Genomic DNA, 25,574 nt, shown 5'->3' with positions numbered 1-25,574 from the left:
ACATACACACACACACACACACACACACACAGGCACATATTCATACATTTTGGAACACACACAGGTTTCCATCTATGTGTGTTTAAATGTGACTGTTTGTCTTTCAGAGCCGAGGACGCAGGACTCTCGAGGAGGCCCCGATGATGAAGATGAGGACGGGGAGGAGCACGGTCCGACACAGAGCAATGGAGAGGAGGAAAAGGACGGGGAGGAAGAGGAGGAGGCGGTACACTGGAGGGGTCCAGGTCAGTACACTAACAGGGTTTCCATACCGCCAATACAGACACTAACTAACAAATATACTAACACAAAAGAAAAGTAAATCGTGATTTTTGGTCTGAATTTATTCTAATTTTGGCCCTAAATCAGGGATTGTGAAAAGTTCTTTATACATATACAGGAAGCATCTAAATCACAAGGTGTTCACCTTCTGAGTTGAAGCGATAGTTCAGGTCTCCTGAAGTGGGGTTTTGTGATTATTGTGTTACACAGACCAGACCGACTGATTGAGAAAAACAGTCATTTTATCACGCTGGAGACAGGAGCTGTTGGTCTACTGCTGCCTCAGTCTGTTAGTTAATTTGTGTTTCTGTGAAGTAACAGTAGACGAGAAGAAATGACTTAAAAAATTACAAGAAATCAGTAAAAAGTTAGAAAAAACACAAAACAAAACAAGAAAATTACCATAATAAATTGCAAAAAAAACCCACTTTTTTCTTTTTTGTAACATAATATTAAATATATGATTAAAGGAATTATAGATATGGTTTTGGACGGTTTTTATACACATATATATATATATATATATATATATATATATATATATATATATATATATATATATATATATATATATATACATAATAATCAAAACACTTCTCACACATGGATTTTTGCCCGGGCGTACCCTCCAGGCCACGTGATGCACACTGCATGCAAAACATCCTCAACTCAGCGTCTCCAGTATGAAGTTAATAGAAAGATGATGGTCCGTTTTGTTGATGGTATTTAACATTACATCACCTGGATTTCCAAATATCCTGGTATACTGTAATATCGTAATACCGCCAAAGCCCAAGCTCTTTTTTTACCCCAACAAGGTTGGGTTGGTTTTGTTTGAGTTGGACAGCACTTTGTGTCCCAAACAGCTGACCAGAGGGGGATGAGAAATGTAACGGAAAAGGCTCTGTGACGGCGAGGTTTATCGGTGAAAACACTGAATATAGTGTCAACTTAGACTAGTTTTGTTTTTAGGTAGGCCTTTTTTAAAGTGGCTAAAATACATTTTGATACCAACCCCTGTGGGGTTTGCACCCCGTCTGTTTCTACAACCCAGGAGCACACTGACCACCAGCTACTGTATGTAATACACTGACTATACTTAAGTATCTCATACTGCCTCACTTCAAAAATCCCAAACTATCCCTTTAATGTACATGGCATGCTACAGAATAGTCCAAAATGTCCATACTCTGAGAGATACTCCAGCAAACATATTATCATTTACAAATGTTAATGTTGTTATATGAAATTTGATTTAGGTTTTGATAGTAATCAAGGTTTTACAACAGTTTCTGTATATTTTGAATGGTAGTGGACATGTTTGTATTTGTGTAACTTGTACCACAGCTATGGCGCTGTATGGCAGTTTAATGGGCATGACAAAAGATCGATGTAAGTTTTTGGTTGTTTTTTTATCGTGTAGTAACGTGTTGTATCGTTTTACGTTAGAGTAGGAATAGGACATCAAGTTGGTGGATCAGATGAGATTTTATTATGGAAGGACTTAGCTTGCTGTTTTTTGCATTCCTAAATAAACCTTGTTAAAGTTTTTCCTGCTTGTGAGTACTTGGATTTAAAAAAATACAGCAGGAAGACGAGTTAAAACCGAGACACTTTGCAGATTAGGTTTTTAAAGGAACTATGTTATGTTGAAACAGCCACTATACTATCATTGCAACTCTCAATATGCTCTCAAGTGGATCTAACCAGCCCCACATGTGTACGGCTGTGTGTGTCCCCATGTGTGAGTCTTGAAGACACTCCTCTGCGTTGCCTCTTCCGAGTGTCTTTCAGGGTCCGTCGTGTTGTCCTACTGTCCCCCCCTTAGAAGATGTGAATGTGACAGGCCTGGGGGAAAATTTATTCAAGTCGTAACAAAAACACACACACACACGGCTAAGAGGAGATAACAAGTAAATCGCCATAATTTTATTATTTATTTCCTCTCTTATCGAGGTTTGTTTGGTTATTTATTTCTCTCTGTCTGTTGTCTTCAATGAGTTAAACAATGCAAGAAGATTACCGCACTATCTTGCATTATTTCCTTTTCAAGCTGCGCACGTTTTATGTACGTCTGTGCATGTGTATGTGTGTGCGCAGAGTGTGTGTATGTTTGTGTGTGTGTGTGCATGTGTATTTTAATTCCTATGGTGGGGAGGAGAGGATGTGTTCATTATCGTCCTGTCCCAGCCTTGTCCCTTTAACAGTAATTGGAGCGATATTAATTGCTGCGCAGTGGCTGGTTGATGGTAGCACCATGATGCTGCACTGATAGGGCCCTTCGTTTTTTTGTTTTTTTTCTCTCTCCTCCTCACAAACTAACTGCTGGGTGAGCGAGGGAGAGGGATGGAGGAGAAGGCAGGGAGGGAGGGAGGAGGAGGGGGGGAGAGAGAGTAAGGGAGAGAGATAGCCCCTCTATCAGCTCCGGAGCAGGCGCTGTCTTTATCAGGAGCACGATTGGCAAAAAGGAAACTTTGACCGGTCTGAATTTTTCTCTTATCGTCAAGCCCCCCCTCCTCCACCTCCTCTTCCTCCCTCCCCCTCCCTCCATCCATCCACCTTCTCCTCCTCTGGTCTCTCCATCACCACTAACAACCCCACTAACAGCCCTCCTCCCCTCCACCCCCTAACAGCATATACATCTCTTCCTCTTTTTCTGTCTTTTTTAACATTTTTTCTCCCTCTTCCTCTTCTTCTTCTTCGTCCTGCGTGTCACAGTGGGACCGCAGTCTAATGTGCTCTTGTTCATACAAAATGTTCCCTATGTATCAGACACTTCCCATAAACAGATGGGAGGAGTGGTGTGTATTAGCTGGTATGGAAATAAACAGCGTTTTATCTCCTCTGGGAGTTTTGGCATTCCACTCGTTTCTCTCTGTTGTTGCCTTTTAGACTCTCCTGCTCCTGGGACCACAAGTTCCCAGCTTGTAATCTTTTGGGTTTTAAGGCCAGTCATGCCAATGGTCCAGTTGTGTCACTACAACCGTAATGCATCCCACCCTTTTTTTCTGTAGGTTTGCAGCAAAGTGAGAATTTAGCGGAGCGATAACCGTTTCAGAAAATATCGAGATGTCGAGGTATCACAGAATTATTATAATCATCAGTTGCAATGACCCTGTTGCGTTCAGATGCCTTTTACAAGAATTTAAACCTTTAAAATCTGAGCAAATTGGTCTGATTTCTGTTGAAAACATGGTAAAAAGGCAATGACCAATGTGGCATTTGCAAATTGCAAAAAAAAAAAAACACTGTAAAAGACGACAAGATATTGACCTCAGCTAAAAAAAAAAAAAGAGCAACGGGGTGAATCACTGTAAATTATCAAATAATGGTGAAAAATGTTAAAAAAAAGAAAAAAAAACTATATTTATACTTACTTATAATTTATATTTTGTGTTTTATTTTAGCATTTTTTTTCCAGGTCACTTCTATGTTTTTGTTTTTCTACATATTCTTTTATTGATTTCAGGTAATTGTCTTAACTTTTTGCTAGTTTTTGGGTCATGTCTTGTTTAGTTGCCTTCTTTCCAACTTTGCTCAGGTTTCAAAGGGTTAAAGGAAAAAAACTGATTTTTTTTTATTACTATAATTGCATCTGCAAGATCTTCCTCCTCCTTACAGATCAAAACTTTAAAAAAGGAGAGGAAATGCCTTATAAAAGACAAAAAATCAAAAATTAACAGTGTAGACCTCTGTTTTATGCTATTTTTTTTCTTGCATCTGAGTATCTCTTCCTAAATGTGTGCACATTTGTGTCCCTCTTCATTATGCATTATTTTTCAAACATTTAGTCGACTAAACAATGAGTCAGTTTATCAAGAAAACAGTCTGTAGGTGATGAGAAGAGTAGTTGCTGCTCAAATTTTTAGAATTGTCATTTATCAGAAACTCTTCTCGGTCTACAGCTGCAGCTAAGGCTGCAAAACATCCTTTTATTTATGTAATGTTGCACTTTTTCCCCCTTTTTTGTGGCGACTTACAATGCAACGGTCAGCAAATAGATTTATAATAGACACAGTGTTTTCCTTCCTTTTCCCCTTTTTGTAACAGAAGTGGCTGAGTGTCACACTGACTTTTTGGCTGCTGAGCCTCTTTAAGCTCGCTAATTTAAAGAAGACACTTCTGAGTATGTTTTCGAGCCATACAGTATATCCTTTTTTCACATTTCAGTCTTTCTTGTGCCCCTTCTCGATCCAAATTTGCAATAAACTCTCTTTTAAACTCTCTTTTTTTCCCTCACCTTCCTCAGATTACTTGTACACCTCTTCTGCATTAGTTTCTCTTTTCTTCCCCTCTGCTTGCCCCGAGTCATGATATATCTAACACCACTCTGCATGTGCGTATGTTTGTAGCTGTTTTGTATCACAGGGGAGAAATGTTTTATTTTATATATGCACCTATCTTTCATTTAGAAATTCCATGCAGTATATAAAGTCCAAATTGATTGAATAATAATCTACTAATTATATTTCAAAAGTAGAAGAAACTTGATTTATTCTAGTCTGAAATACAATAATTCCTAGATAGGAAAATTTTAATTTCCCTTTCTGTGCACAGTTTGTATTCTAACCTTACGATGATAATCTCTTAATTTATTCAAATAATTTATTCAAATAATTCTTTGTGGCAGTCATTATTGTTCAGACGGGCTGATATTAACATAAAACGGGGAAAACAACAACAGAACATTTTAATTCATCCTCTCCCTTCCTGCTTAAAGATAATACAATTCATTACTGGACACAACATTTTTCAATCGACGTGTTTAACAGCGTCTCCTCAGTGTGTAATGAGTTGTTTATATGTCAATCTCAATAAATTCCTTAGTCATAGATGATAGTTGAGCCATTTCTTTTTGTTTTTTTCGTCTTTTTTTTGTGTGACCATTTTCTGCCAACAGCGGCTATCAAAACATTGGCTTTGTGGCTTCAATTGATATGAGAAAAAAACCCAAAAAACATTAAAATTAAAGAGATGATAAACTTGGAATGGATTAGAGGCTTCAGCAATTTTCACTTTCTTTTCTCCAATGTGTGTTTCGTCTTAAAACAATCAAGATGATGTCGGTGTGTGTGTGTGTGTGTGTGTGTGTGTCCTCAGTCGGCGTGATGAGGGTGTGGTGGTGGCACGGTGTCTCGAAGAGGTGGGAGCTGGTCCCTATCAGGGATGGCATGATATGCTAAAGCCACCGTTTTAATCTACAGTGTGTCCATACTGCATGATATGCAAAATAAATTATGAAGAGAAGAAAAAAAAATATCTTTTGAATGACCTTGCAGGCTGGAGGGTTCGATATTTTCCCCCTCGCTGCTTAAAATTCTTGATATGCAAATGGATGTCACAGTAATCCCTTGTCATTCGCTGGCTGGCTGGCAGTCTCCACACATTTCTCTCCTTCCAGTAGTGTGTAGAAATCCATTGTCAATGGCCGTCACTAAACAGTCACACTGTTTTATATCCAAGGCGATGGACCAAAGAACTGAAAAGCCTGCCAGTTAATGAATATGAATGAGCTAATATAGGTGCACAGAGACGTATTTATGAAGAAAAACCTTGAAATGTACAAGAAGGGTTTGGTGGTGTGCAGATCCTCTGACTGTAATCAGAGAGGAAAGTGTGTGATGGCATTTTCATTTTGGAAACATCAGGACAAGAATGTGCATTTTGTCTCCACTGTTAATCATTTAAAACCTGCATCGACATCAGTTTTGTTGTGACTCCTTTTGCAAGCATTATGAAACCTGAAAAATTAACCTGCAAATTGGGGAAAAATAATAAAAGGTGACAAGAAATTGGCTTGGAAAAGGAAAAATGTTGAAAAATATCATATTTGTTAAATTATGTTTCTAATTTCTATTTTTCTATTATATTTTGCACTTTCTTATGGTAGTTTTCTTTGTCTCTTTGGTTTTTACTTTTCTTTTTTTTATTTTCAGGTATTTTTCCTGTATCTTTTTACTTATTTTTAGGCCATTGATACATTGCTCATTGCCTTCCTCACATGTTTTAGAAAGAAATCAAGCTGATTCACTAAGGTTTCAAATGGTTAATCATTTCCAGGATTTTACAGGATAAAACTGTAATATTTCACAATAAATTACTGTAAAATGATACAGTAACTTACTGTAAAAGTAATTTAACTAGTAGTCAGTGATGTATTATAAATGTACAGTCAGACACTTTACAGTGTACCTATATCACTGTATCATTTTTATAGTAATTTATTGTGAAATATTACAGTTACACCATGTAACACTGAAAATAATTACAGCATCTTCATATTCACATTTATTGTAAAATATTACAATTATATCCAGTAAAATCTAGTTATTGTGAAATTTTACAGTTATTTTCTGTAAAATCCTGGAAATAATCACAGTATCGTTGTACACTGTTAATCATTTCCAGGATTTTACAGCAAGTACCTGTATCATTACTGTAAAAATGATACAGATACATCTATATTTGAAAGGTTTTTACAGTGATGTTTGCCTGCATGTCATTTTTTGCTTAAATTATTTAACATTTTGTTCTTAAAAATGGTAAGAATTGATTTTTTTAATGGCCATTGACAGTATTTTTTGATATATAGAGTGATAATAAGACCACATATAACATTTTTATCCTAAAAAATAGCATAAATTGATTATTTAATGGCCTATGACTGCATTTTATGATCTATAAAGTGATAAAAAACACCATTATTTCTTCAGCCTCTTAAATTTTCAAGCAGCAGTAGATACTGTAAGAAGTGGCGGCAGTGGAGCACCCACTGAATACCCCTTTTAAGAATTTTCCAGGTCCTTCGTCTTTCCATGCTTCTTGGGTGTGACATGGATGGCATATAAGGTCCTCTTTAGGTTGTCCAATCACACCTTGTGACAACTTGTGTACTGCGGGGCCCCGGGAAGCCAGCTGAGCGAGGCGAGTGTTTTCCTGCTTGCCCAGCACTCCTCGCTCCTTATCCTCCCCAACAGAGTTATTTAAATGAGCTCAAATAAAGCATCGTAATGGCAGGCGTAATAATGGTTATTATTATTTACCAGGCTCTGTGTGTGTGTGTGTGTGTGTGTGTGTGTCTGTGTGTGTGTGAGTGTGTGTAGTGGGTGTGTGTCGGGTTATCATACAGTAGTTAATTATAATGGAGCATGAAGGCACACTATGTGCGCTCCCTATCATCGCTGAGAGTCTAATTTATTTGGGTTGAGGAATGAGAGATGTTGGCGGTGTCACATTAGCATACTGTGCACGGCAACTTTTCCCCCCATTGAAGTCGTGGCGAGCAGCACCAAGGTGCACCTTCATCACTTTGTCCACGCGTGATAAGACCTTTGTTTCTCACTTTGATCCATCTAGTCATGGATGGCTGAATGTAGCAACCCAAGGATAAGATGTTTGTGTAAAAGCTTCCAGCTTTTCTGCACTGTTTGCTCATCTCTTTGTGGAGCTATTCATACAAATCCAGGACCTTCAGTATCTCTAAAATGTTCCAGGAATACAGGACAACAGCGTTTTTTTCCCTTCTTTATTTAATTACTGCTTGGCTGCTGATCCAAAAAGGTTTGGAAAGGTTTTAATCAGTGTCCATAGTAGATTTTGCTTCACTCATGTGCAGTGATAGAGCGTAAATATCTTGTTTTTGTGTGTATTTGTAACAAGGAGCACAGAGGGTTAACTGAGAAGAGATGTTATCGGGTCAAGATTAAAGAGGTTGGAGTTGACATAGATGGATGAGTGATTGAAAGAAAAAGGATCACTGTAAATAATTTCACTGTAAAATAACAGTAAAGAGCTGGCAGCACAGACGCCAGCAATATACCATCATTTTACAATATTCATACTGTGAAATGACTTTACAGCCTTTTAGCGTAAAACACAAATACAGTATATTTCTTGCAATATACCGTTATTTTGCAGAATCTATAGGCAGTCTATTACCGGAAAAATCTGTTTTACAGCTGCCTCCCGCGGCCAATGCTGCAGCCTCTTTGTGCTTAATTACCAGGTAAACAAGAATATTGTTCCTCAGATGCAGACTATATGTTATATTAATGTTACCGAAATAAATCATCCAAAAACTAAATAGGCTGATTTTTTCAGCTATTAAAATCTCCTCCTCACTGATAAATGACATATTAAAACTAGCTAGACAGCCTGTCAAGTATCAGTTTGATATCAAACATTCTTAGCGATATGAACAAGATACTGGAAAAAATAAATAAATTAAGCGTCTAATATGTAGATGCAATACCCATCGATGTTGCTGAAGCAGGTCTTGTTGATGTGAAGCACATGCCATGTCCTTTGTGGGAAAAACTGCTGTCCAAGTGACAGTTTCTAAAGCTGATTGTAAATTATTTCTGTCTATTTCTCTAAAAAGAATTGACTGAGAAACAAAAAGCACAAGCCTAACATTAGACTTAGAAGACTTTAAATCAAACCTCTGAGCGAGCGCCTAATTCTCCATGCAACACCCTGTTTCCAAAAAAAAAAAAGTAGTGTCCTGTAATTTAAAAAAGCAGCATACTGTCATGGGGAGCAACCCAAAATACGCTATCATACCAAACCATTTTACAGAAATACAGTATTTTACTGTCGGAGATTTGCTGTAAATGAACAGTAATCGCTTACAGTGATGGCACGAGGAAGAAAGAGAGACTGAAGAGACAGGTGAGAAGACGGTGGCAGAGGGAGGAAGCCGAGGAGAAGTGGTTCGGAATAAAGAAGTACAATATTGAGTTAAGAGTGCAGCGATAACTAATGAAGGGTAAAAGAGAGGTGAAGGTTTAAGGATCAATGAGAGAGAGAGAGAGAGATGAGGGGTGTGAGATTTTAAGAGGTGCAATTCAGATAGTGAAATTAGAGGTGAGGGAATGGGAAGTGGGTGAGGTGAAGAGATGATGAGGATGAGGGAGATATATAATGAAGAAATGACAGTCAGGCTATCCTGCTGGCTCTGCGGGTGCAAGCGTTTAAAGCAGGACAGGTCTGAGTTGGGTGAAGAACATGTGTCTTCATGCTTCACTTAAACAATCATTTTGGTGTTTCACAAGTTTTTGCAACAGCCTGTCCATGTCTGACAGTTTTGGAATAATGCAATTAAATTGTTTTTTACGACTCTGGCTTTTGTTTGATATCTAGTGTCGACAAAAGATGTTGTTGCACATTTGGGATAAAAAAAATCAGTTGTGGAATATTTGTATTGAACTGCCAAATCTAAATCAGCTGGCATCATTTTGAGTCGCGTTTACTCAACGCCATTAGCCTGTTTTGATGATGGGCTATGACGTTATCAAGCAGAGATCTGCAACCTCAAGAACTACAGGTCTTTGGAGGCTCACAACTTTTTATCAGTGGTTAACCATCTTTTTTGGATCAAGTGTTTATTACAACCAGAAACAGCCCTGAAATCGTCATCGCCAAACCAACCAAACCCCTTTTAAATCAACAGTAATTTTAGCGTGTATAGAGCCAGCATATTTTCACATCTAACTGAGTGAATCAAGGGTTTATTTCCATGAAACCTGAGCTGGTGATAGTTGGAACAGTGGAGAGATGAACCAGGATGATTTTTTGTGAGATTTATTTTGCTTCTGTTGACTTTGAATAAAATGTGTTTTAGGATGATAAAATGACTGTTTATTTAAATAGAGTTTGGTGGGTTTGATAATAACGACTTCAGGGCTGTTTCTAGTTAGACTATCTATCTGTCTGTCTGTCCATGTATCAGTCTATCCATCTATCTAGTCTTGGCTGATCATGTCAGTGGCAAAAACAAACACTTTTAGTGGATTACAGAAGGTACGAACGCAGTCTGGCTGCTGCTCTCACTCAGTGCTGGGCCCATGTCAAAAAATATTATTCCTCTTAGTCACTTAGACTCACACACTTGGGGAAATAAGTTAAAAAATGTCCTTCAAATCTGGATTTTGAAGTTCATTTGACGTGCAGAGCCACACGGCAACTCTGCAGTGTTGCAGTGAATGCTTTGTTTTTTCCCTCAGTGTAAAAGGATGTAACGTTTTGTTTTTAAATGTGGACTGTGTCTATAAACTCGAAGTATGCTTGGGAAAGACTCATAATTGATGCAGGTGTGAATAGGCTTTGACAGTGGAGGAGATGAAGGGCGAAGGGTGTGAGAAGTGCCAAGTTAAATTTGAGTAAGACTGATCGCAAATGCTGAAAATTTGCTACATCCAGCCTCTCGTTTTCAGCTTTACAATTACAGTTTATTGTTACACATCAGCTGTGAGCTCCTTTAGAGCAGAGCTGACCCACATCCGCCCACCTTTCACACACTCAGACTCGCTGTACGCTCTTCTCTGTAACCTTCCTCCATATCTCCAGCCAGCAGACTGCCATGTCTCTCAGGAGGAGGGTGTCCCTGCAAGCACCCTGTCAATTCCACCTGTCAATCAAAGCGCTTTGCGATGATGATTGGTTGTCATGTGTCCAGAGGGCTTGTCTTGTCAGTGAGGCTGAGATACCTCAGAGTACAGTTTGCAGTTTGAAATGAACTCAGTGGAAGCTTGTTTCTGTCCCATGAGTACACAGAGGAAAACTTTTATATGTGGGTCAGCAGGAATTCATATTCTGTTTGGATCTGTATCTAAGGCAGTGATACCCAACTTAAGGTGTGGGGACCAAATCTGGCCCTCAGTAGAGTCGAGGGTGGCTCCCCAAGCATTTGCTTATTCACAATAAAAATAAAGCGATTCACACTGGGAATTGTTTTTGTACTTTTAGTATACATAAGGTGCCAGAGGGAATAAAACAGCATCAAAATAAAGCTTGTTTATAAAAAAAGTACCAGTGGAGGATCCCCCTTACACTAGCTAAGCCCCTCGTCCTAAAATCCTAGAGAAATCCTAAAATCTGAGAAATATCCTAAAGTCCTAGGAATATTGTAAAAATCCAAGAAACATCCTAAGGTTCTAGAAACATCTTAAAATCTGAGAAACATAATAACAATTCAAAAAAATAATGAAAAAATTAACTTGTCAGATTTTACAGTGGACATGTGTGCATTTATAAGTTGGAGTAGAGGCTCGTGAGGAGCACTTGAAGTGAGCATCGCCCGCTGCCTCCACCACACACTGTTGATCTACATCCTATTCTGACTGACACACACACACACACACACACACACACACACACACACACACACACACACACACACTCTGTCACACACACTCTCCCCTCTACCATCTCCTCTCTCCAGCCTGTCTGTGATGTGTCACTCCCCTCCTCCATCCCTGATGATTGATAGGCGCGAGGCCCTAATCTAAAGGAACATTTCTGCATGCTGTCCGGCTGCTATCAGCCCAGCAGCTCCCAGCGTGTGAGCCCGTGGCACGCCAGGCGCTGGTGGCAGGACTGGACATTGGCACGCTGATTACCAGCCTATTGGATTTCTGGCCTCTCCTGCAGCCACCACACCCTGCATACCTTCCTCTCACACAAAAATACATTCGAACATGTTTGTATTTAACATTCTCCATTGCTTACATTCATTCCCAGAACCTGAACTATAGTACTAAAAATGCACTGCTTCAAAAAGGTTAGTGTAGATGCAGCTTCTGGTGTTGGGTCTGGATACAACTGGAGTAGTAATAATAATAAAAATAATGATAATTTAAAAAAAATCTATAGTAATAATAATGATAATAATGACAAAGTTTATTTATATAGTACTTATCAAAACCAACATTTCAAAGTGATTTACACTTAAAATTACAAAAAATTCACACTCAGGAAAACATTTTTAAACAAACACAAAAGAATATAGGAACAACACAAGAAAAAAAATTAAATAGCAAAAACTTCAACACAAACTAAAAATTTGAATGTAAGTAAAAGTAAAATTCCTCCCCAATTTTAAAAAAAAAATCCAACTACAGTCAACGCTGTTTTTCAGCCCAGTTGCCAGAAGTATACGTTTGCATTGTGCAACTACATTTCTGCAAACAATAAATCTTTCTCATCATCATCTTTTTATTTACACGCCAAAGAAATACTGATATAGAATAAAATACAGCCACGATACAATAGAAAAAAAATGTGAATGGGTCACCCCAAATAAGCTACCTAAAGCGTTTGATATGGCACCAAAAAAAATGTAACATGTAACATCCCAAAAACACTACAGTCATAACAAAAAAAGCAACAAAAACAAACAAGATGAAAGATCCCAAAACATTCACTACATCAAATGTGCATTGATCCAATAGAAGAGTGTTCAAATCGTTTCCAAGTCGTCACATTCAAGCGGCTTTTTAGGCACCAAACATTGACGTTTGTTCAAAGACAGTGTCCTCGCCACAGTGGCTTTGCTGCATGTCGTCCCCTCTCTCCTCACACTGTCACTCTGTCCTATCTAATAAAGTCAAAAATGCCAAAAAAATAATCATTACAAAAACAGTTGATGTTTCGTAGTGACCAAAAATGTGGGTTTTTTTCAGCAGGAATTCAGCAGGAGTTGGTGTCACCCGGACGTTAGTGCGTTTCCTGCTAATATTGTGCCCCAAAAAACTGCTATTTTGAGCCAAAACATGATCTTTTTTTAACTATAACCAAACAGTTTTTGTACCTAAATCTAACCACAAACTTGACCCCAGATTGTACATTGTAGCAGTTAGGACCAAAAATCTCATGACTTTTCTAAATTTTTCTGTCTTTTATGAGGACAGGACATCACCGAGACGTAACGAGCACATAATCACCCTCGTGTCCTGCTTTCTGCTCATTTTCGACATCTTCATATCTCTCTCTTATCCTGTTCTGTCTCTTTCTGTCTGTGCCCTCTACAGTATCTTTCACTCACCAGTTTCCTTCCTTTATTAGACAACCATCTCTTGTTTTCCCGGGTCTTCATAAAGTTTATGTGTCTACAGCAGCACAAGAGAAAAACTGTTAAGTATTTTTTATCATTTTTCAACTTTTTCCTGTTTTATTTATCCAGAAACTTTTATTATAAATGAACCTTCAGTGTTTTCAAACTGCCTAAAGAACTTAAAACTGGGGTAGGCAGTTTTATTGTGGCATTATTGGGCAAAAATTCAATAGTAACTTTTGAGCATATTGTAATTAAAGCAGACTGTGTAAAATAGAGATTTCTGCACCTTCTCTTGGCTCTGTTTTCAAGCTTTGGAAAATCTAGCCCAGACAGGAGACTTTGGCCATTACAGGTCATATCAGAGAGGGGATGTTGCTATTCTGCAAATGCAGATTTGTGTGCGAAACTCTTTGGTGAAAGGTTTGCAGCTAATTCTTGTCTCATTTCTGGTCTTAAACCCTTTTCCCACCAAAATTAATACATGTACGAGGTTTTTCAAACACAGGTAAACCCACTTAAAGCAGGCCATAGACTGCTTTCACATAATAGAGCAGAGCTGTGCTCACGGCTCTGCAGCATATGAGCATGTGTGTGTGGGTTTTTCAGATGTGATGTTAAGTACATGCCGAATACAGCCAATCTTTCACATTATTGGCAGTTGATTTGTGCTTTATTTTAAAAAAAAGTATCTGTTCAGGTACTGTTTTGGCACTTGTACCACTTTAAAAGTATTGTTTTGGTACTGGTGTTGGGAAAAAAAAACCAAACAATAGCCAACCCTATAGGCTGAACGTATAGCTGAGCGAATGAGTTGCGATGTATTGCTTTTAGACATTGATAATAGTTGCAATGTTTTGAAAATCATACACAACAGACACTTGTTTGTTTACTTTATAGAATTCAGCAGCAGGTATTATAAACCCATATGTGTCACAGAAATGAAAGAAGTTGAATCATAAAATCAGTTTCCTCGTCAAAGCTTTTTTCTTTTTCCCTCAGCTGTTAGCATTTAACAGATGTATTTCAGGAAGACGCTTTAGTGAACATTATTTGTGTACTCTTTTTAGATATGAAGAATAAGGAAAATAAGAATCTGTGTTTTAAAGCCCGTCTCATGTTCCCTGTTTGTTCGCTTCACTCACTGCTCCCTTCTTGCTCCTGTCTGTTTAATTGATGAACCTCTAAATGACCCTGAGTGTGTCGAGCAAGCCTATCACTCTTTAACTTTTCCATGTCTCCTTCCCCGGCTCGTGCCGCCGATACCGGCCTGATTGAAATGTCCTTTTTCGCGGGAGCCAGAAGGAGTTGTTAAAGCAGACATGAATTAATGATTGAATTAATTATCGGAGTCACATACCGTACAATTAATTTTGTGGCTTTGCCTCAGTCTTTTTTCCTCTCCCAGTCTGTGCGTAGAGAATGTCAAGAAACATTTTCTAATTAATTTATGTGTGATTATCAGGGATAGTTTCTGGAAGGTCTCCACTTTCAATTTGTGACAGGCTACAGCAGAGGAGAGAGGGAAGGCTGGGAGAGATGGAGGTGGGAGTGTGAGTGAAGGAGCAGCTGTGCTCGGGAAGTACGTGCCCTCTCGCACACGCACGCGCGCGCGCACACACACACACACACTCGTTGAGGTGCGCACAATCGTGCACTTTCACATCAGAATTACTCCCAAGAATTAACGCTTTCTCCTCCAGTCATGAATCTCCAGTCTGTTGTTTTGCTTTGACAGTGAATGTTGGAAATCGTTGAGTTTTTTAGCCGTTTTCTATTAAACGTGACCTGCTTTTACACAGAGATCACGCTATAGGGCCGCAACCAAGGCCCCCCCTTAATACCGCCCCTGAGATGTGCGTGTAATTATACACTTTATTATACACTGCATTGCGGCATCCTGCATTCAAAAAGGCTTGATGGCTGTGATATTTTACACGAGTATCTGCCTCTAGCGTGCCATATAATATATCAGAGTTCCCGTGGATCCTTATAAAAGTCTATAAATATATTGAATTTATTAATTTGAAAAAAGGCCTTAATTGGTTTTAAAATGACTTCAAATAATCTTTCAAAAGACTTTAAAATGCTCAGACATGGCAAGTTGGATCTTATGAATCGTTTTTTTCTGACATTGCATTGTAAACTCTCAAAACAGTTAGTAACATGTATTTTTTTGTGTTTAATTACTTAATACATTCTTGAACTCGGGATATTCCCACCTTGAACAGGCAGTGTAAATGCAGCTACAAAGACAGGGAATACAGACCGACCTTGGTAAACTGTGGGTGTTTGTGGAATTTAAAACCGTTTCTGACTTTTTCAAGTCTACCCTAATATAATATTAACATGTAGCCTATATGTCTGTTGAAAGTGTTATTGGTTGCTTAAGTTCTTCTTTTTCCCCTTTTTTTTTTTTTAACCCCTTAAAAATAGGCGATGACTGATTTCCCATTGCAGGTATTTCAGAGCTGTGTGCAAGGCTTTGCAGTAGATGAGTTAGGCCTTTTTGGGGATTTTTTCCTGGTGCGATGCTCTACATCATTAACGGGCCAGAAAACTGGGTCAGTAAATAGTAGAAAGCAGCATGAAGGCCAGTGGAAGTTGTTTATATCTCTTTCTTATTTAGTCTTTCTCACAAAATTGTTGCTGACTAAATACTGAATGAGCACAGCCTGACTTCTGTGGTGGCCGGTCATTTCATCACAGAAGCAAACGGGCTAAAATTTTAGACTTTTCAAGAGCTTTACCAAAAATAACTAAATTAAGCATTAAATAACTGTATATTGCACACAGTGTGGGATGAATAGGGCTCAGCAGCTGCTGTGGTTGACCCATTATCATTGCCAGAAAATATGTTCTTTTATATTTTTGCAAACCATGTATATGTTACATTAACATGTTATTATGTAGAAGATACAATGAAACTCTATCTTTAAACAATTCTCTGGTTAAATGTGGTTAGGTTGAGCCACATAAATGACTTGTTTATGATTAGGGAAAGATCGTGTTTTGGCTCGAAATACCTGCCGCTGGGGACACAATTCAGACAGGGAAAGGGGTTATGTCTTAGTAAAAATGCCACAATTTCCAAGGCACCCGCTAGCTCACCTGGTAGTGCAGGTGCAATTAAACAATTGTTTAATAAACCAATTGTTTAATTAAAAGAAACGTGTTTGATTAAACATTTTAATTGCACAATCAATTTAACAGTATAATTACACAATCAATTTAACGTTTTAATTGCACAATCAATTTAACATTTTATTTGTAGGTGCAATTAAACAATTAAACATTTAAACGCTTCCGGGTGCACCTGGAAGCTCACCTGGCAGAGTAGGCACCTCGTGAAAGGGGCTATGCCTTTGCTGCAGCAGCCACGAGTTCAACTCCAGTCTGCTGCCCTTTGCTGTATGTCATCCCCTCCCTCTCCCCCTTTCATCTGTCTTTTCCAATAACAGCAAAAATGCTGAAAAAAATCTTAATGAACTGTTTGTCATGCCACTATCCTGACAGGAGTGACAGCAGCGTCTCAGTTAAGAACAACCACTTTTGGTGTCACTGTCCCCACTGGTAAAATACATGTGGGGCCTAAAAGCTGATGAAAAGACAACAATGACTCTTTAAAACACAACCGCTTTGTTGTTTGTATGTTTCCAACAGTGGGCTGCAGTGGTATTCAATGTCCAAATGTAACATATCTATGGTTTGCAAAACTGTGCAACCCCAACATTTTCCCTGGTGCGGTGGGTTAACCACACTAACACCCACTCATGAGACATGAACATGAAAAAGTTGGCACATTTTGTGGCCTTGTAACATTTTGACACAGAACCAGTTCTGACATTAACTTATGCAACTGGTTTACATCATTTTAAAACAGGATGCGCACATTTTCCCAGCGTCTGTCTTGTGACTGGTTGGATAACACTGGACTCTCTTTCTCACACGCATGCATACAGACGCACACTCTTTATCAGCAATAAATATAACTCCGCAACAGCGGTCAGGTGATTGAACTGCAAAATGAAGTTTTTGCACGTGAATGTCAGCATTCTTTGCATTTTGTTGTCTTCAGTGAGGAGCAGGAGGCAGAGGAGGAGGAGGAGGAGGAGGAGGAGGAGGGGAGGGCTCATCTCATCAACAGTAGCCCTGTCACTTGTTCTGTTTTCACCCCCTTCGTCCTCTGAACAGAAAAAAAAATGCTTTTAGTTTTCTCCACCTCATTTTATCTTTCTTCGCATATTTGTGAATTTGCATGTTTGCTTCTTGCTCTTTTCTGGTGGTGTATGTATTTTGTAGATAAAAGTTCAGCAGTGCAGTTAAGAGAAATTAGTTGGGTAAACAGTGGTAAATGTCAATGATAAAGTTCTGTTGAAGCTCATCTGATTAGCAGGGCTACGCAGGTGTCTTATCTTGCCTGTGCAACAGAGGGTAAAATGGAAATGATTGCGTGGTCCTGAGCAGTAGATGCCTATCCCAGAAATGTCTATCTGCCGCTGAGCCGAGCCTGCCGGACTCCAGGGACCCAGGGGTGCTGCATGGAAGATCATGGAGAGAGAGGGATGAGAAAGAGAAAGGAGGCGCAATCAGGTCGCGGTTGTTGTTAGATTGAGGCCTTTTATCAGCCGGCAGTATAAATGATGTGAGATGTCATTAATGGAGAAAGCTGGGTAGGATTCATAAATGCAAACTATCAAGAGCTTAACCAAAACAACGAAACAGATTGAAAAAATTGATTTATGACTGAAGGTTGATGATCAAAGTTGCATCATTATATATATATATATATATATATATATATATATATATATATATATATATACATTTGCAAGATAACAAGGACAGTGCCAAATTAATTGTTTAGTCAAATAAGGGAGGCAAAATGATGCATATTTTTTTTTATATTTTTATGTGACAAAGATTCCTAGTAAATGTGGGAAATAGATTATACTTTTGGAAGTCTCAATTGAGAAGCACACACAGGAAAAAAGAAACATAGAGATCTGTCAATTTAAACAACCAAAAGAAATGAAACTTTTGTAGAGGATAGTGTGCTCAGGTAGGATCCCGTCACTCATAGCAGGAAGCTGATGAAAAAGGTTTTCATGGCCTTTAACCCTTTGAAACCTGAGCAAACTGGTTTGATTTCTATTAAAATCAATGAGAAATGTAACAAGACTTGGCTCAATAATTGGAATTGGAAAAAAAAATATAAATAAATAAAGCAGAAAACGATAAGATAAAAGCAAAAAGAAATAAGAAAATTAACCTTTTCAAGCAAACATTTTTGTTCTGTATGATAAGTTTAAATATTTAATTTTAATAACTAATCAAAGTTTTCTGGACATTTTTCCCTATTTTAGATAATTTCTCATAAACCTCCCCCTTATTTAAATACTAATTTTCAGATTATTTTCTTATCACCTTTTACCATTTTTTTTTTTAATTTTTTTTTTTTACGAATTGCTGGACATCTCTGGCCATGTTGGTCATTGCCTTTTTTTTTTGTTCATGTTTGAGAAAAATCAGATCATATTGCTCAGGTTTCAAAGAGTTAAATAGTTTATGAAAGGCATCTGAACGCAAGACAACTGATGTCGATCCACAGATTACTAATTTGAGGTCAATTCAAGGGAACAATGTACAGATTTGTGTACACAAAAGATAAAAAATGTTACCTTTGATACCTGCCTGCTCTGTAATATTCAGTATGTGTGTATAAAGTAACTCATATAACGCAGAATGAGACTGTAAGCAAAAACAGTCACTATTCTTTCCCATTTATGAGGAGATTGCCTTTGTATATTTGGTAGATATAATTAGAATTGTCATTGTATGTCGTAAAACACAGGATCCCATTTTTCTGACCATAAAAGAACTCCGGTATTTGTCCTGTGTTTCCCAAGAGGGCCAGAGAGAGAATTGCAACTGGAGGCGTTGGGATTTGTCATTCAGCAGAGGTTAAACCCCACCTATTAGTGTGGGGTCGGAGTAGCACGCAGATAAAGATTTCCTGTTCTGTGGTGTCAAAAAATCAATAGCTCCGCCGCGATGTGCTCATTTGATATCAACAATAGTCTTTTTAAAAATCAATTAGGCCGGATAGAGGAGAACATCAGTGTTGGGTTACACCTTTCTTTTTTTCCCCCTTTATTCCTCATTGATATCCAATCAGGCAGGCTGTTTGTTCAGGGTGCTTGTTCCTATTGGATGACCAGGTATGATGTCCTTATTTGTGGTTTTTGCACGTGTGACCCCTTGCACACAGAGCACAGCTGGCCTGTTAGACTTCAGTTCTCACAACGACGGACAAGAAAGTTTACAAACTGACTTAAAAAATGAAAATGTGAAGACATTATGAAGATCCCACAGATGGTCTGGAAGAGGTCTGATAACTGTTTACTCAGAGGTAAAAATAAACAAAGAGAAGCAGCATTCAGTTTAAATGCACAACATATTTACCAAAAAACCTAAAGTCTGCGCCAACTCTACTTTTAAATCAGGGCTCAAGACTCCTGTTTTGAGCTGCACTGATTAATCAACTGTTTTGATAATCAATTACGTAATTTTTCATGTGAAAATGTCCAAAAATACTCGCTGTTTTTCTCTTTTTTACATCATAGTTAACTGAGTATTGATTTATGAATGACAAAAAAGATATTTAATGACATCACCTTGGACTTTCAGAGACTGGGATGGACAATTTTCACTGTTTTCTGATACTAAATAGACCAAACAATTATTTGATTTATCAATAACACTACCAGTAGATTAATCAATATTGAAAATAATCTATAGATGCAGCTCTAATTCAGTTTGCCAAGGCCTTGTGTAATATAAATTTGCACTGTAGTGTCACTGCACTGTAACTTTTGCTGTCCTGTTTTGTTTAGTTTATCCTACTGACGCATATTTTTTATCTTCTATCATATTTTACTCTTCCAAATTTGATATGTCACCCATTTATTTACACTGTTGAAGTGCTCCAATAACGTCGCTACTTGTGAGAACATTCTTACAACAAAATAACCCTTTTCAATTCATGTTTTAATTCAGTTTTCAGTTTTTCTCTCAGAAAATAATTCTATACCTTTTTGTGACATACAGCATAGATCAAGGTTTATTTATTCACATATATACAGTTAATATAACAACACGAGAACAGACAATGAAAGTGGACCCAAGCTGGTGCCATGTGGGACTCCACATGCATGGGACATGTTTTTGCTTTCAAAGACACGCTCATTGTGTGCACTCACTCCATCTCCTTCTTATGCAATCAATAAGTGTGACAAACTGTTGTTTCCAAAATAACAAAGCAGAGGACTGGAAACAAATGTCTTAGGCATCTCGATAAGCATCGCCAGCTTTATAACAAGCCCACAGTTGGAGCCAGAAAAATCTACTTATTTTTCTTTGGGTACGGGTAATGTTTTTGACTCTTCCAAAAGTTGTGGACAGTTTCCACCAAGTAAGCATTTATTAATAATATGACATATCAGTTAAGATAACAGCTCACCTGCAGGTTTAATTAATTTTGCTTCCAAGTGACTTTACCTGGAGATGTATCATCTGAGAACGCAATAATTAATCTGCCTGATTAAGTAAAGAAATATCACTTTTGTGTCTCATATTATTCCCAGTAGGGCTTCATGTTAAATACAAATCTTAAATCATTCTTTTTGTTGATGAAAATAAATCCTTTGCAGTGTTGTGAGTCTTGATAATGGCTTCATGATATAACACTCAATCTCTGACTTCTATTTCTTTGACATTTACTGTTTGTTTTTAATGTAATTTAACTTTGTAACCCTTTTTTTTTTTAACTGAAGCACGGTAGTATCTTTCTGGAAGTCTGCATCCTTTATATGCTTTGTGTTAATCTCTATAAAACAGTAAAAAAGAATGTTTTTAGCTTTGGGAAAAAAAAACTAAAAAAATGACCACATTTTGTTTTCTATCATGATCTCATACAGCAATCGAACAACATGAATGAAACTCACTGTTCCTTTGAAAATTTCTCCCACTTCACCTTTTGACTCCCTGAGCGACATCACTTTTCTTGTGCCGCTTTCAGATGCCTTTTGGCAAGTAGTTAACCCTTAAGAGCCAGAGCAAATTGCTGTAATTTCTTTTAAAAACCTGGAAAAAGGCATTGATCAACCTAATAAGAAATCATCCATAAGTAGCTATAAAATAGTAGATTTAGATTTTTTTTTAAAAATAAATCTAAGGAAAATGTCTAGGGAAAAAAGTACATTTATAATTATCACATTTTTTTTTTTTTTTAAATCATTAAAAATCATTATTAAAATAATGTTACCAAATTTTTGGGCACTTTTCCAAGTCTTGTGTGCCTTGTTTTTCTTTTACTTTCTTCTTACTTTTTTTTTTTTTACTAATTTTTAAGTAATTTTATTGTACTTTTCAGTAATTATTTGATAATTTTGCTGTATTTTTTATTTTGTTGCTCATGCTGTCTTCCCATGCTTTTGAAAAAATCAAGCCAGTTCTCACAGGTTGCAGGGGCCTAAACATCAGCAAAATTTGCACTAGATAATTACATCTTTTTTTTTCTTTTTAAATCAGGAACTCCAATACTTGATTGAATCTTTAAAAAGAATGAAAAAACAATCAAAACTCCTGGAACAATGTCATCGGCACCACTCTGGTCTCGTCTAACGGCCGTCTGCCACCTTCAGCTCTGTACCCCCTCCTCCCCACTCATCGGTTAATTGCGTTAGTCATTTCATTAATGGCGGACTGATTGTTTTATTGTGTTGGCTCGTCAAAGAGGCCTGGACGCCCCAGTGGCTGCTGAAGCGTCCGTATTGATAAGCCTTTGTGTGTGTGTGTGTGTGTGTGTGTGTGTGTGTAGCTGGTGACAGGGGGTGTATATTGGTGTGATGGTGTGTACAGGCTGGATGTGTGTGGCCGCAGTGTGTGCGCTGAGTGTCAATGTGTCATCTTGTGGACCTGTGTGTATTAGTGTGTGTAGGTAGTATGTGTGTGTGAGCACTGAATGAGTGAGGCAGTGTGGATGGATACTCTGGAGCTGGTTGATATTTACAGGATGCCCATTCAACCTTACGTTTTTGGAAACGGGTCATCTATCTCTGACAGAGAGAATAATGTGTGTGTGTGTGTGTGTGTGTGTGGGTGTGTGTAGTATCATACAGAGCAGTGAGGGTAGTAGCAGCCAGTGCAGCCATATTGATAAGCAGCGCTGGGTTATTATGCAGGTCTGTGGTGGGCAGGAGGGGTAATTAACAGGGATTAGGATTGTTGGAGGCCTCGTGTTACCCCAGTGAACACAGCTAACCTGCTGGGATTAGCAAGCAGCACTCATTAGTGGAGGTGCACAGATAGCACTTTCTCTCTACCATTATGAAAAGGCATTATCTTATTTAACAGACTCCAAGACAACTAATTGATCTACAGTCATTGATGCTTGTAGTACCAAATAATGGAATAATTTCCCCCAAAATGTAATATAATATGCCCTTAAAGGAATATTACATCCTCCAAATGACCATTTGTAGGCTTAATCAATTGCACGTGTTACGTTGAATTAATAAAGAAAAACAGTGGTGAATAAAGAATCCAAAAATGGACACATTCCACTTTTAACAACAGCAAAACTGTATCAAAACATTTGTTTACAGACTCTCACACAACTTGTGCAGTATAATCAAAGTCACATTTATCCATTGGACTCTCAGACAGTCAGACAGTCAGGAGACAAAACTTCAACTGAAATGAATCTATACTCCCCTCATGTTGTGGTAGCTTCTGATAATGACCAAAAACAGGTGTCATTCAAATGTAACATTTTACTGGACAATATGCTGCAGTTTCACAAAGAAGAAAAAGCCGAACATATGGACCTCTGCATCTCGGTTCGTGCTCATGTCAATGCTAAAACGTGAAAAATCAGCGCTTAACCGGTCACTTTCTGCACTTCAAAACTAAAGCATTTCCCTTTTACACTCGTAATACTGTTAAATGTTTAATGTAATACGTAATACTTGTTTTCTCCCATATTTAATGAGATATTGTATATAATAGCATGTATTTAACATTTAGCTTCTAACTATTTTTCAACAAACGTAAACATGAAGGGGATTATGTCTTTTGCAACAGTTTATGGCAGTTAAAAATTGTATTAAACATAGGCATATTTAACATAATATTTGTTTGTTAAACTAATTTTTACATTTTTTCAATTGAACTTAATATACTATTGTCATTTCAGGAATTCTGCATGACTTTTTTTTTGCATTTAAGAAAAAAAATCTTGCGTACCCTCTGCAGGAGTTAAATTAATGATATTTCATCAGCGCCACACTTTGATGGCAATGGCAAAAAAATTGTTCAGCTTTCAGCAGTTGATTTTTGTGTTCGGCCTGTTTATGTTCACTGAGTGCTCCTCAGAGTACTCCGTGCACACGTTTAGATATTTAGGTTGACCTCGACCCTGCCGCCTGTTTGGTTTTCCCTGAGGCATGCCTTCATGAATGGATATGATGCAACAGGTCATGAAAGGAGGAAGACGACACATGTTCAGCCTTAATACCAAACAAACTAATGCTTGTGTTGAGCTTGTTTATAAGTTAATATCTGTGTTGGCTTACTGAGGTCAAATCCTCGCACCGTTTCACAATGAGGGTCAATTGAGCTGGTCAGGCTGATAAGAGTCCCATGTGTAGCCGACTGGCCAATGGCACAGAGGCAGACTGGACATTGATGGAGTGCACAGATAAGGAGGGTCAGAGTGGCCAAACTGAGGCCCCATGAGACAGGAGATACCGGCTGGACAGACGCTGGACTTCAGACTCTGTAGCCAGCAGGTTAGACTGTCTGAGGAGTCATGTTTGGGTTGGCGCTTGACCTGGGACTGAAATGTGACACTGAGCCGCCTTGAACCTGGAACATTTGTGTCCAAACCCCAACAGAATTTGATCATGTACCAGAAGGGCCACACCCTGACAGAGATATCCTCTTTAATGTGATCTATTCTAACAAAAAAAAAGTTGTTTTCATAAATATTTGTAAAATTGAGCTCCACCCAAAACCTGAGTCATTCAATAAAAAATTCAGCCCAACCTGACCCGAGCACGACAGGTCAGGTCAGCTCTTGTTGCGTCTGGCAGCAGTGTCACGCTCTCAGGTGCAGCGGGGCAAGGGAATGAAAAAGTGGAGCTGCTTACAGTGTGACATATGAACAGAGTGTGTCGACACTCGTTTGAAAAAACCATACTTAATAAAGCACATAAGTGTTTTTTTCTGAGTGCATAGACTTGGTGGATCAGGGTGGATCCTAATAAAACAGATACTATCAGGTCACTTAGTTCCGTAAAATTTGATCACTGTGTAACATGTGTGTTATTCATTATATTGTGTCATCGCAACTTCAAGCTGTGTTAAGAGACATACACCACTTCCTGTGTGATGTTGCCGCAACAGTCGACAAAATATTTTTTACCGCTATTAGTCTTTAACCCTTTTGAAACCTGTCAAAATTGGCTTAATTCTTTTCAAATACATAGAAAGAGGGTAATGAGCAATCAAGAAAAACATTAAAGGAAAAAAAAAAGTAAATTATGCTCATTATAAATATAGTTTTCCCTATAGCTTTTTGGTGTGAACATTACCTGAAAATAATAAGAAAAAAAAGAAAAAGTGCATAAAAATTATAAGAATTTTGTAACTTGATATAATTATATAATAACTATAATTACAAATATTATTTTAAAAAATAATTTCCTAAAAGTTGCTCATTGCCTATTTTTCCCATGTTTTTTTTTTTTTTCAAAGAAATCACACAGATTTTCTCTTGATTTAAAGGTTTAAACACTACATCTGAAAGCAGCACAAAAAAGTGACTTTGCTCCAGGTTTCAAAGGGTTAAGGACTAATATCTACTTCTTGCCGCCTTGCATCCCTCCTATGGCACTTTCTTCCCTCAAACCACACTCCTTCCTGTTCCCTCCTTCCCTCCGTAACCCCACCCCTCCCCAACACCCCCACCTCCTCCCTGCACGCCGCCCCCCCACAGGCTGTGGGAAAGCCATTTTATCAGCGTCTGTCCGTTGTTCTCTGGTGGGGATAGATACAGAGAAGATAGATGAGTGTTTTGACATGGAGAGTGTTAGACAAACACTCTTATCAGGCCCGCCACTTTAGACCGACCCCCCGAAACAGTCGCCTGAACCATGGACGAGATGAGGAGGGGAGGGGGGGACGGGGAGGAGAGGAGGCAGATTTTGTGTGTGTTTTGATCAGAGAGAGAGGTGGACGGTCATAATGAGAAAGCTTCTCACTGTGGTGTTGCTCAAACTTGTTCATTTATCCTCAGACGTGCAGAGAACTCTCTGCACTACGGCCCGCTGCTCCTCCTGCACTCAGAGCTGTCTCAAGTTTTTAAATAGATGGATCAGCCCTCGATGCCTCCGGG

General features: G+C 38.2%; 1 protein-coding gene across 1 annotated transcript in view; it reads left to right on the top strand.

The window, feature by feature from the left end:
• The window catches only part of zfpm1 (zinc finger protein, FOG family member 1), a 120,025-nt gene that overhangs the window by 64,897 nt on the left and 29,554 nt on the right, over positions 1 to 25,574 (top strand). The window contains exon 3 of the mRNA XM_088079702.1: positions 108 to 245. Coding sequence (XP_087935828.1) covers positions 108 to 245 — 138 coding nt within the window. The remainder of the gene's footprint in view (positions 1 to 107; positions 246 to 25,574) is intronic.

Source organism: Plectropomus leopardus, chromosome 7 (genome assembly GCF_026936395.1).
Source record: "Plectropomus leopardus strain MGB_pleo_1.0 chromosome 7, ASM2693639v1, whole genome shotgun sequence".
NCBI lineage: Eukaryota > Metazoa > Chordata > Actinopteri > Perciformes > Serranidae > Plectropomus > Plectropomus leopardus.
This window is presented reverse-complemented; position numbering and strand designations above follow the sequence as displayed.